General features: G+C 37.0%; 1 protein-coding gene across 9 annotated transcripts in view; it reads left to right on the top strand.

Moving 5' to 3' along the window:
• The window catches only part of LOC113108335 (collagen alpha-1(XVIII) chain-like), a 74,164-nt gene that overhangs the window by 48,653 nt on the left and 12,258 nt on the right, over positions 1 to 13,253 (top strand). For 6 of the 9 annotated variants that reach the window (XM_026271371.1, XM_026271369.1, XM_026271364.1 and 3 more), the window contains 9 exons: positions 2,527 to 3,068; positions 5,555 to 5,638; positions 7,014 to 7,076; positions 9,250 to 9,325; positions 10,293 to 10,733; positions 11,636 to 11,748; positions 12,295 to 12,321; positions 12,675 to 12,872; positions 13,189 to 13,215. In XM_026271371.1, coding sequence (XP_026127156.1) covers positions 2,527 to 3,068; positions 5,555 to 5,638; positions 7,014 to 7,076; positions 9,250 to 9,325; positions 10,293 to 10,733; positions 11,636 to 11,748; positions 12,295 to 12,321; positions 12,675 to 12,872; positions 13,189 to 13,215 — 1,571 coding nt within the window. The remainder of the gene's footprint in view (positions 1 to 2,526; positions 3,069 to 5,554; positions 5,639 to 7,013; positions 7,077 to 9,249; positions 9,326 to 10,292; positions 10,734 to 11,635; positions 11,749 to 12,294; positions 12,322 to 12,674; positions 12,873 to 13,188; positions 13,216 to 13,253) is intronic. The other 3 variants (XM_026271372.1, XM_026271368.1, XM_026271366.1) reach the window with 2 other exon arrangements.

Here is a 13,253-nt window from a genome sequence, read left to right as displayed (position 1 = left end):
TTAAGTCTCATTCTATCCCGACACACATCTGGATTCAGGAATAATAATTTATTGCCTACTGTCAGAAAAGCAAAAGTCCGGGATTTTGGTTTCCCTAAAGTGATTTTCACAAGCCTGACTTGTCTCAGAAAACTTCAGTCTTGAACTGAAGTGGGCATTAGCCACTGAACGCTAGTTTAGCATGTCCACTGTTTACACAACAGCATCTGTCCATGTGCAGGAATGCAAGGTGAGCTCCAAAAGCTCCTCCTCTTTTAAGCTTGTCATTATCCTGTCATGATCTAAAGACACGGTTTAAGCTTTGAATAGTGAAACTTGGAAGAGTGGTTCTCCTCTGTCTAGTTAAATCAGCCCAAAGATTAGGTTCACAAGCTAAACATCGTCAACTAGAAATGCAAGTCACACCAAAACCATATGTAAGGTGTATTTTCTTTCTAATCCTTTCATGTGCAACAAAGGCAAGAAGAGTTTTGTTTCAACTCATAACAAAAGCACCATCTGAAGAACTTAAGGATGAATATGTAAGCCCCTAAAGGACTTTGATCCTTGTTTGATAAATAAGACCATGTGCTCATGAGCTATACTTGGTAGTCTTTTTTCAGAACGTTTACAAAGTCGTCATGGTTCAAAAGACTTATTTTACAACATGAAAGCAGCTAAAAATTCTACAAGTTGACATCATCCTTAATTTTTCTATTAATGTTTACAAAACACACATTTTTACATCAGTATAATGAGCACTTGTTATATTATTTAGTGTTTTATGTTTGTTTTTTGTTTATTTTCTTTGGGCTTTCAATTCATGCCGTTTCATTTTGTCTAACAAAACAAAATCACCTTTCATGTGACAGTAAAAGGAGGGGTGTTTTGGCAAGAAACACTGTTTTTACTTTTCTATATTTAAAAAGCAGAATTGCCCAAAGGATGTATGTGTAAATAGGCAGGAACTGGAAGGGTCTTCAGCTGTCCAGCTGTAACCTCACACCTTTCCCTCCTCCTCATGACATGTCAGCACAGGGAGCCTGTGATGTTTCCATGTCTAGCTTATCTTCACAAGTGGCTAAATATGTCTGTGCTGACTGATATTAGCATGAGATTGAAGTCTTAAAGTCTTCATGATCTCACCCAGCAGTCTGAGTTTGATTTATATATACACTATAAAGTTGTATCCATTAATATTTTATTTGTTTTGTTTTGTTTTTGTTTTTGAGAAGATTTAATTTTTATTCTAATATTATAGCATAAATCGTAATTTACACTTTCATTTTGGAGCCTAAATTTGTCATAGTTGGCAGGAAATTTCCCTGTCAGGCCAAAACAAGTTTTATATCCCCTCAAGTCAATCATAGTACTTTATTTCTTTTTTCTTTTTTTACTTACTGTCGCACGAGTCTTCTAAAACACTTTTTTTTAGGTTGTTCACATAGTATAAAACATATTTATATTTTTTAAAAAGATGTCAGTGCACTACATACAGTACAGACCAAAAGTTTGGACACACCTTCTCATTCAAAGGGTTTTCTGTATTTTCATGACGATGAAAATTGTAGATTCACACTGAAGGCATCAAAACTATGAATTAACACATGTGGAATTATATATGGAATTATATACATAACAAAAAAGTGTAAAAACTACTGAAAATGTGTCATATTGTAGGTTCTTCAAAGTAGCCACCTTTTGCTTTGATGACTTCTTTGCACACTCTTGGCATTCTCTTGATGAGCTTCAAGAGGTAGTCACCTGAAATGGTCTTCCAACAGTCTTGAAGGAGTTCCCCGAGAGATGCTTAACACTTGTTGGCCCTTTTGCCTTCTGTCTGCGGTCCAGCTCACCCCTAAACCATCTCGATTGGGTTCAGGTCCGGTGACTGTGGAGGACAGGTCATCTGGCGCAGCACCCCATCACTCTCCTTCTTGGTCAAATAGCCCTTGATGCCTTCAGTGTGACTCTACAATTTTCATAGTCATGAAAATAAAGAAAACTCTTTGAATGAGAAGGTGTGTCCAAACTTTTGGTCTGTACTGTACATAGTAAACTTTGTCCTTAAGAAGGTCCCCTGTGAGCAATAGATCCAAGAGGTCACTTTCTATTAAAACTGGGAAATTTTATTGGCTGGTAAATGTGCATTCTTGTTAAATCAGAAGTGTTCTATATTGTTTCAGGATATCAAAAAGTCCCTAACAGGAGTTACATGAAATTGATTATTCTTTAGAGGGTCATCTGTCTTTTTTATTCACACATTTTCCTCCTGAAAAAAGGATGAAATTACTTTGAGCTCACTCGAGATGTTGTATACAGCCAAAAAATAATAAATTCTCACAGTATTTCACTACTAAAGTCAAGACGCACCCCTTGATTCCCTATCACAGATGTCAATGTTGAGAACTTTCTCTACAATACATGTTTTAGCAGACTAATAAAGTGCTTTTTAACCTAGTCCCAGCCTGCTGCCCATCCCTGACCATTCACTTTTGTATTGTTCTTAATGAGGTCCATTTATATTCTTCTCCTTTCCTTCCACAGAAGAAAGTGGAGTGACACTGTTGCAGTTAATTGGTGATCCTCCACCTGATGGTGTCTCCAAAGTATTTGATGATGCCAACAACCCCGGCTATGTGTTTGACCAAAGCTCCAATGTGGGTCAGTCAGCTGCGGCCCACCTGCCCAACCCTTTCTTCCGTGACTTCTCCCTCATCTTCAACATAAAACCCACGACCTCCAAGCCTGGAGTCATCTTCTCCATCACTGACCCAACCCAGAACTTTATGTATGTTGGTGTGAAGCTGTCAGCGGTGGAGAAGAACAAGCAGTACATCATCTTCTACTACACCGAGCCTGACTCGCAGAGCTCATATGAGGCGGCCAGATTCCCTGTGCCCTCCATGGTGAACACTTGGACCCGGTTTTCCATCAGTGTTTTGAAAGAGCGTGTTTCCCTCTACTTCAACTGTGACTCAGATCCTCAGGTCATGAATTTTGAGCGGTCTCCAGATGATATGGACCTGGATGCGGGGGCAGGAGTGTTTGTTGGTCATGCCAGTGGAGCTGACCCTGATAGGTTTTTGGTATGTACACGATCCATACTTTCATTTCATGATATGCCTGTTAAAACAAGTCAAATCAAAGTAGCTCAGGCCACAAAAGGGAAAGTGCAATGAAAGTGTCTGTGCTTGAATGACTCCTGCATGATTTGATCGCTAAAATTGGCCTGTTTAAAACACAACAAACATTCTTGTCATAAAATGGTCTACTAGTCTTTCCTTGTTGGAATAGAGTAGTTAATTGCTTTAAAAAACCACAGGGGAGCAATTAGCTCCTGTTAGTTTTGTCTGGAAGTGTCCAGAAGCTGACCCCACAGCTTGATTTTAGATCAGTGAAAACCGACCACTGACTTATTCTTCTCCTGAATGGAGTCAGATGAGTACTAACAGCATACATTCATTTTATTTTATTTTATTTTATTTTATTTTATTTTATTTTATTTTATTTTATTTTTCTTTACTTTACTTTACTTTATTTTATCTGTTAATACAAAATATTATTTATATATTTCATCTGTAATATATATTTGTTTATTTTAACATGTCATTTAATTTGGTATGTAACTGAATTGCGTAATTCATGTTTAAATGTATTTCTATCAATTTATATCTGCATTGTATTTATATCAATATCAAATTATATTATTTGTTCATTTTATATTATTTTATATATTTATTTTTCATTTATTGCCTACTTATTCCTTCCTTAATTATTGAATTAATAAATATTAAGTTTGATATTTAGAGGCATTACTTATATTTTACTTTGATTTCCAAAAAAAAAAAAAAAAAAAAAAAAAAAAAAATATATATATATATATATATATATATATATATATATATATATATATATATATATATATATATATATATATATATAATGTATTCTAATTTATTTTTTAAAATCATAAATATATAAATAATATATAAACTCTATAAATAATTGATTGCCACTATGAACTTGAAATATAAAATATAATTTAAAACATATATACAGTTTACATTATATTTGAAAATAATTAACAAGAACAGCTTTTATAGGCCAACAGATTCTTCAGCAGCTGCTGTGCTACTAAAGCAGCCTAGCTGATCTGTGAAGTGATGGAATGCCTGCCTTGTTCCCACCAGTTATGCTAGTGCTTTCAAGCATGTTGTTCAATAACCATAGTGAGGCAACTGAGGCAGCAGAAATGCCTCACATTTCCCAGAGCTCATAATGGCAACTTAAAAGCAGATGGATCTTGTTCTGTTCAGTTTGGCTCCTTGTTTCATGTGGCTTCCATTTCCTGTGGGAACTCCACCATAACGAGATGGCCATCATAATTACAGACCTGATTAAGCAGGATATGATTGCTGTTTCATCCCTCTCATTAAGACCATTTGCTTATCTGCAGGACTGTGGGGCGATCAGGACTGTAAATCTGACCCCATGTTGGGGCTGTAATAGGGTCTTGGCCGGTCACAGCGTAAAACAAAAGGACAATTAAGACATCATAAAGCTTCCTTCACTGGATTCTGCTACTAAACCTTTGACCTTAGCTCTTGAGACATGAGAGGGGAAGTCCTGTCGGATCTTACTAGCAACTTACCCACAATTCCTATTACCCCAAAGGGATCTTGAATGGAGATCTACTTAAAGCAATAGTTCACTCAAAAATGCAATTCTGTAATCAGTTACTGATCCTCATAATGCTCCAAGCCTGTAAGGATTTCTTTTTTTGTAGGCCATAAAATAAGTTATTTGGATGTTCTAGCTGTTCCTTATGATAGTAAATAGTTTATCAGATGTCTCACCAAAGTACCCCTAACAGTGGTCCATTGACTATATTGAACGTTTTGATAGCTTTGTGTGAGAAACACTCATTATTCAAAAAAAAAAGAAAAACATTAAGTTGCTTTGAAATCTCATTCATTTCATGCATTTTGAAATTTTGCCACCCATTAATAGCTTAAATGTTGGTTTTCTACTTCTCAGAGATATATGGCTTTAGAAATAGAGCAGAAATAGTTTTATTGTGCTTCTTATCCTTCTGTAGCTTGACAGCTCTTGGGCCCTATTTATTTTATTGAATGGAAAAGAGCAGCATCAACATTCTGCTAAACATCTCCTTTCCCCTTCCACAGATTAAAGCAAGTCATATAGCATTGCAGCAATTTGAGTATGATTAAACAATGGCTGAATTTTCATTTTTTGGATGAAATATCCCTTTAATGAGACATTTATATTAGCCATTGAATATAGAAATGTGTTGCTTGTATTGAATGTTTGTGCCATCTGTGCTGCAAACCATGGAAAGGAAATCCCACATGGAGACAGATAGCCGTGTGTTTTAAAACTAAGATATCATTGTTATCTGACTGCCAGCGTTTTTGTGGAAGACACAGGCATGAGAAAAGCGCAGTGGACTCAGTTTCTAATGAGCAGCTGCCCTACAGCATGGACTGTATGTCACCACACCTGCCATGGCCAAAAAAATAAGCTCAGTAACCTGTGCGTGTGTTTGTTCTAGGGTGTTATTGGCGATATCAGGGTGTTGAAAGACCCTGGGGCAGCTGAACGACACTGTGAAGAAGATGAGGATGACTTTGATGTGGTAAGACTTAAAGTTTATTTAAGTAATGAGTTGAGTCATTCAAACGATTCATTTAAACATCTGATTCCTTCAGTCAATGAATCATTCATTAAACTGATTTGTTCACAACACAGATTCATTTAATAGCGAAGCACTTATGTGTTTATGTGATTTCATTTGGAAGTTTTCATTGACAAAGAAAATAAAAAATAAATAAATAAAAAAACATAACCTTTTGATGTTACGTTCAAAGAGCAATATGACATTTATATTTGTGATGATATTCAGGCCTTGTGTAATATTGCTTAGTTATATTATTTAAAATGCTCAAACTGAACCAGGAAAAAAAAATCCTAAATTGTAATCGTTCAAGACTTAAGTCCCTATTTCGGAACCAAGCGAATGCTCTAAAAATGACCTAAGTCAAATAATCATTTCCACTCATGTGTCATGCCTTAATTATGTCTCAGCTTCAGCGTCTCAGCAGCTTTGCCTTTGAACTAACTTTGAAAAGAGAAATAGCTACATAAATGCTTCACATCACAGCTACACACACTATTGAAAGTTAAGCGGTTCTAAAATGGGTGATCAATCCAAAGATTGGCTAATGCAGCGAAATTGTTCGCTGGGAGATCAGTTGCATAAATCACTCTAGCCTGTATTCTCAAACAAGTGGATTGTTTTTTATGAAAAGGAAAGATTTGAAGGCGTATACTATAGTCAGTTATTGTGTAGTCTTTTATAAAGGAGACCAGTGTGAAAGGAATAGCTTGCCTGGTGAAAATGTTCAGAATTAGACTCTCTTCCCCAGGTGACTCATCTCAACTTATAGTGCATTTTATGGTGTATATATATTTATGTATATATGTTTCCTGGGAACTGCTTTAACCTAAATTGAGCTAGTTTCGTAATTGATGAATTTTGCATGTAAAACTGCTTTGAAAAAAAATATATTGAAATTTGAAATTTGACGTGTATTAATGTAAGAACGAAAATAGCATGGGTTCGGAACGACATAAGGATGAGTCACTTTTCATTTTTAACCCTGAAATACCCAAATGAAAAGAAAAAAAAACTATAAAATTTATTTCACCATTTGTATGTTGTTGTGAGAGGCCTCTAATGCAGAAATAAATAAATTTTACATTATTTTTTTTATATTTTTGGGATATTTTTGTGTTTATCGACTGATAATGTTTGGAATTCACTTCTATTCATTTCTAGAAAAGAATGCGTTGCCTCTAGTTATGTTTTCCACAGGATAAAGCTTTAATGCCCATCAGTGTGACGTATGATGTATTACATGGCCTCCAGTCATCTAGATACCAGTGTTATGAAAAGAGTCTTCCTCATTGTTAACACATTTGAATAAATGCAGTTTTCCATTCTCCTTTAGAATCTACAGGGATCAGGTGATTACGGAGCAAGTGGAGATGGAGAGGGACCACCATCAGTCCAGGTACGACTTGTATTTTCCCTCAGAAAGCTGAGCTCACTTTTGTGAGCTCAGCTTTCTGATCGATTTATGTGATCCATTTATGGTCCACACTTAAAACATCTAATGATGATCCAGAGGTTTCCGGTTATTTCCAGAGCAGCAGCCTGTGAGTTCTGGCAGGTCTGTTTCTGTGCACTTGCTCACCTTCTAGGGGAAAGTCCCGGATGAATATTATAATCTCCAGACCAATCCCAGATCTTCCCATGCCTTGTGTTACTAAAATCCAAAAATAGGCCATGTGAAAATTTAAATGAACCCTTTGCTACTGATGTGCGAGGCCCGTGTCTGAGCTTGCAGAGCTAATTACAATGGAAAGAAACCAGGTGGCTGCTAGGTGTGGAGTGCAAAGATCTTCCATAAGTGTCTACTGTTCATCAGTGCTGAAGTTTAGTTTCATTTAAGTATGTTTAGGCCAATTTTTTTATTTATTATTATTTATTAATTTTGTGAGCATATAGTATTTATGTGAAGGTTACTGCTTCTTAGCAGCATCTTTCCTTTCACTTACAAGTGTTTATTGGCACTATATTTGTTTAACATCTTTAAACCGCTGCTGCCAAGCATGCAGGTATTAATTTAAGTCTAACCTAGTAATTTTAAAGTACACAGTGTTTGTTTGTGCAGTGTGTTTTAACACTCTGTGACAAAGAGAAATATGGCATTCCGAAGTGCTGTAAAGTAAACTTTCTTTTGTCTTACCATGGAATCCATTTTGATGGATGCCACATTCCCCTCAGGGGTATTTTCCACGCTTGTTTCACAGTCAATCCAACTCTCCTTGGATGTTGGAAAGTACATTTGAGGAGAGGGCACCTAGTGGGCATGCATTCTTGGAAACTGTGTAGGCCTCTTTGTGTAATCTAATTTTATGAGATTATTATATCTAGAGGCAGAGGAGTCTTGTGACAGTGTGGTGAACATGTTTGACTTCATTACACTTTTCTGTAAAAAAGAAATGGAATTTCAGCATGTCTTTGGTGCTCAAGTATTATTAGTGTATAATTATTATTATAGCATATAGAGACAAGCTTGTATACAGGGGTCCAAAATCCGAGACCACATTTGGTAGACAATGTTTTTACTTCATATCCTCCAAAATGGCTCTATGCTGATGTGGAGAGACACAGAGGAGACAAATTGTTGAGTAGTCTCAAAAAACCTTTTCTAGACTCCTTTAACAAAGCTGAGGAAGTGTACCAGAACTAGAGCATATCCAAAGAAGCCAGTACTTTCCAAGCAATGATCCAAATTGCTCTCCTAGAAGACCGTGATGCAAAAAACATGTGGCAGCAAAGAAATGCACAAGGAAACATCTTTCTGTGCCTTATGATCTCCTCCATGTCCTAAACTTCTCCAGCATAACTCAGTGTAATGTGTTCAAGGTCAGAGTAGCTGCCGAGATTCACCGCAGCAGTGACAGTGATGGCAGATGTTTAGCAGCCCCCTCCTCATCTAGCCGGACAGCCACCACCTGCCCACCCCTGACCCCTATCTTTAGACCTCAGGACCCGTGGCCTGCATTCCCTAAGATGATCGTTCTCTTGGTCCGAAAATACTTGGTCCGAAAGCTGTCAGCATCCTCCCACTCTGGCCATCAGTGCACTCCATGTCCTCTCGCCAAAATCTCCCTTTTCTCAATCTCGGCGTGAAATCTGAGGATCAGAGTGTTCTAGAACCTGATGCCTGCTATTTCATCAGTGGGTTCTGCTGTTTCAGCAGCACATGTTTTGTAAAGTGCAAGGTCAGGCCCGCTTTGTGTCTCTGCTTCAATCGTCTTGCCCTGGCAACTTTTTTTCAAGGAGCTTTGTTAACTGTTAGCTGTAAGTCTGAATCTCTCTATCAGTTGGCTGAATGACTGTGCTAGTGTAGAAATATCCATGCAGTCAGTGGCATGGTTCTTTGCTTTCTCAGATCGAATGTCATCTAGTGTTTTAAGATGTTGATATTTGAGGTCACAGAGGGGTCAGACTTTTTGTAAATTAAACTGTTGGATAAGGTATTAAATGCATAAGAAGTGATATACTTTGGTTGTTTAAACTATACTGTTATGTGCATTGCATTAAAAGTTTGATTGATACTATTTTGCAGTTTATGTTAATTGCTACAGTATGTTAATGCTATGCATGATTTGCAGCCGACCCCTCCCTCCTCTCGGCCGATCCAGCAGCCGCCGGTGACCAGCAGACCGCTTGATGAGAAGCAGCAGACAGGTGAGATTCCACTCTGTTCAGTGTCAGGTCTGAATTGATCTGTCTGTAAAACATCAGCTAGGTTGACAGCACAGCCCATCAGTAGTATTTATTGCTCTGTTGAACTCTTATGTGGCTCTTTTTCTTCTTGCAAACTTTGTGTAATACATTTCTGGGTTTATTTTCAACTTTCTGATTCTGTCATTTTGTTCATGAAAGAAAATAAATTAATCAACCACCTTACTCAGCAAGTGTGCCAATGCTGGTTGACCACATTTAACTATGTTTCGCTGTTGTTGTCATCCAGTTCATGCAGGTCTGATCTAGTGTTTACAGCAGAGTTTTGAGAGATTTAAAATGTAATCTCTGGTTTACTAATGTAGATAGCATTCATGAAATAGTTGGCAAAGATTTCTTTGATGTGACGGACTAGAATGAATTTATAAAAACTGAGTGATTTTATAGAAGCTGCCACTGTGGTATTTGGCGCCCTCTACTGGTGTAAAGCAAATCTTTTAACATTAAATTGCATAAATATTCAGAAAAAAAGTTGAGTTATTTAGATTTTGTTATAGATGGCTTAAACCTAAGGATGGATGCCAGTGCCAGTACCTGAGGCATTAATGCAATTTTAATTCATACAGATCAACATGAATTTCTATTTGTGCAAATCACACTATTAAGATCTCTGTCAGTTACATTTCTATCTGCCATCTTACAAAGTGTGAACTGAAGTTAGTTTTGAGACAGAAAGTCACAATTATATGAGATAAAGGCTTGATATCACAATACAGAATGTAATAATAAGTCACTCATAATGATAATAATTATCAAAACAACATTGTTGTTTATTATATCATAAAAAAAGTGCGGGCTTTAGATTAGTTTTAGATTAGTACAATCATAGATGCATATTTTTGTAAATGGTTTATTGAAGTGTGATCTTTCTTCAGAATGAGCTGAATTGGTAAGTTTTGTTGAACATTAGGCTCAGTCGATTCTTCTTGGCAAGCTTCTGGCTCCTACGGTGATTCTCGACAAACATCCGGCTCATATAGCAGTTCTCGAAAAACATCTGGTTCATATGGGGATTCCCGAAAAACATCTGTCTCCTACGGTGATTCTCGGCAAATATCTGGCTCATACGGTGATTCTGAACAAACTTCTGGTTCGTATGGTTATTCCCAAACAAACTCTGGATCGTATGGTGATTCTCGACAATCATCGGGTTCATACGATGGTTCTCGACAAACTTCTGGCTCATATGGTGACTCTCGACAAACGCTCGACTCAGTCGGTGTCAGCAGGCAAACTTCAGGGTCATATGATGATTCTAGACGAGCTTCGAACTCTTTAAGTACATCAGGCTCAGCTGGCGATGGCGTACGGTATTCTGTGGAGTCCAGGCTCGGTCCTGCAGGTTCAACAGGTGGGTCACTAAAGAAGGGATCAAAATCTCTAAAGAATGGACATGGAATTTCTGGATAGAAATTCTAGGCAGAAATTCTCAGCAGAATCTCTGAATTGCTACATGATGCTTTGCATGAAAAGCTGGCAGAATGCTGTGGATGTGTAGAGATGCACAAGAGGGACTGAAGCAGACTGGGAGCAAGCAGTAGAGCTGCAGATGTATGGTGTTTATTGCTATAATTGTTATATTGTATTTGTATTGTTTTATTGAAATACTTTGCTTATTGACCTGCTTAGAGAAGCTTCTGCTGGTAGGCATATTCTTACATGAATATGTGGAGTTTGGTCCATCTTCCTTGAATATTCTAATTTTTATTTTACTTTTATTTTATTATATTTTATTTTACTTTACTTTTTATCTTGTCTTGTCTTGTATTTATCTTTGTTTCGTCTTGTCTTGTCTTGTCTCAAAAACATGTCCAGGTCACATTTCACCACAAAACATAATAATAATTAAAATACAATATACATGTATTTATGTATTTGTTTAGGGCCATTCAGATATTATGCATTCCGGCATAATATTTTCATAAAAGCACATTTAGCACATTTAACCCTAAAATATTCAATATCATTACATGTCTATGTTTTACTTTTACAGTACATCTATTTTTTTATTCCAATAATTCTCACTTGTTGAATTCTTGTTTCTACTGTATATTACAGGCATTTTTTTTTTTTTTCATTAACTTAGAAAATATATGCCGTACACCAAATGCTAGGTTAATTAAAATGCCCCTTATTAATTTCTTATTTTGTTCTGTTGACTTTGGGGTGAGATATGAGACAGATATGTTTTCCAAAATGCATATAAGAAGTAATGATTATTTTTATGTTAATCAGATGCTCTTAAATTCACAGGTGCAAAAGGAGACCGAGGAGAGAAGGGTGCTAAAGGTGACAGGGGTGTTATGGGGCAGAAGGGCGATGCAGGAACTGGATCGGTGTCTGGCGGCGGTGCAGAATTAGTGAAGGTGTGTTGGGGACTGTGAACCTCATTGAGTGTTTTTGTGAACAGCATGGTTTCAAAATAAAGTCTTGAGAACCTGTCCATTACAGTCATTTAAATATAGTAAAGGATGTTGTTTTTGTTCAAATAATCCAGCAATAATATAGTTAGTTTAATTATAGACGGTTTACGGTTGACAAGCAACATTCATCTACAATTCAACTGATATGCAATCTTAGGTGTGTATATTTTGGTTAATGGTTCTGAATGTGGTATAATAGTCAGAATCTTAGTTTTATAGAAGCAGCTATGTATCTAAACTATAAAACAGCTTTTATAAAAACAATAACCCAAGCACTGCTAATAGCTGATATTAAATGACTTCTGAGTTTATATGAAGTGGTTGTTCACCGGTTCCTTTTCTTTTATTGAATTGTTACATTGAAGTTTTCTGCCCTCCAGACTTCACAGTAATGTGTGAAGTCAATGATGGGGAGCCTGAATGTTCAGCCGTCTGTTAGAGTGGTGAGAGTGGCAGACAGGTCAATCATTTTTGTCTGTGTTTTCACAGGGTGACGCAGGAGAAAAAGGAATGAAGGTTTGTTCTGAGGCTTCTACCTTGACATAACTGTGACAACATATTTTGCACCTGTTAAAAGTGAATTAAAGGAAAATTCATGCCAAAATGAAAATGTATTCATTCACTCTTGATATTTTTTTGTAAAACACAAAATTAGATAATAGACAAACAGATGGTCTGCCTAATGTCTCTTTTCATGAAATAAAATACTAATAATGAATGCAAAATTATCATTTGTTGCTGAGTTCCCCCTTTAAGAGTAAATATTAATTTCCTATTTTAATGCATATTCGTTTAGAGACATACATGAAGCTTGAAGCCCATTCACATCAAGAACAATATTCTTTTAAATGGGCTTTTATCTATTTCAGGGCAATCCTGGTTTTGGTTATCCTGGATTAAAGGGTGACCGTGGCCTTCCTGGGCCTCCAGGGCCTCCCGGTCCCCCAGGGCCCAGTGCAGAGGTAGAAGTGACGAGAGATGGGTCAGTTGTGGAGAGGGTGGCAGGACCAAGAGGACCACCTGGACCGCCTGGACCCCCTGGCCCTGCTGGAGCCGATGGGGAGCCGGTGAGTAGATCACAGTCAAAGGAATGGTTCAATTATTTGCTCTATTTTCTATTAGCGAATGCATTTCCTTTTTATAAGGAACAGTGTTATACCATAACCGTATGTGTCATAAGTGGTCTTGCATTTGCTGTTGATGTGTTAGAACAGTAATAGATCCCTATGGTGTTCCCCATCACAAGCAGAGCATGATGTTAATACAGGTTTAAGATATGCATCATTGCAAACATAAAGGCACATTGTGTTCCTGCCCTTGAGACTATGCATAATGCATTGGTCACATCTGAACAAAACTAATATTCTATCCTCTCCTTTATAGGGTGACCCTGGTGAAGATGGGAAAGCTGTAAGTAATGCATTTCATAAACCTCTGTTATAAAATAG

This window comes from Carassius auratus, chromosome 9, assembly GCF_003368295.1.
Source record: "Carassius auratus strain Wakin chromosome 9, ASM336829v1, whole genome shotgun sequence".
In the NCBI taxonomy this organism is placed as follows: domain Eukaryota; kingdom Metazoa; phylum Chordata; class Actinopteri; order Cypriniformes; family Cyprinidae; genus Carassius; species Carassius auratus.
This window is presented reverse-complemented; position numbering and strand designations above follow the sequence as displayed.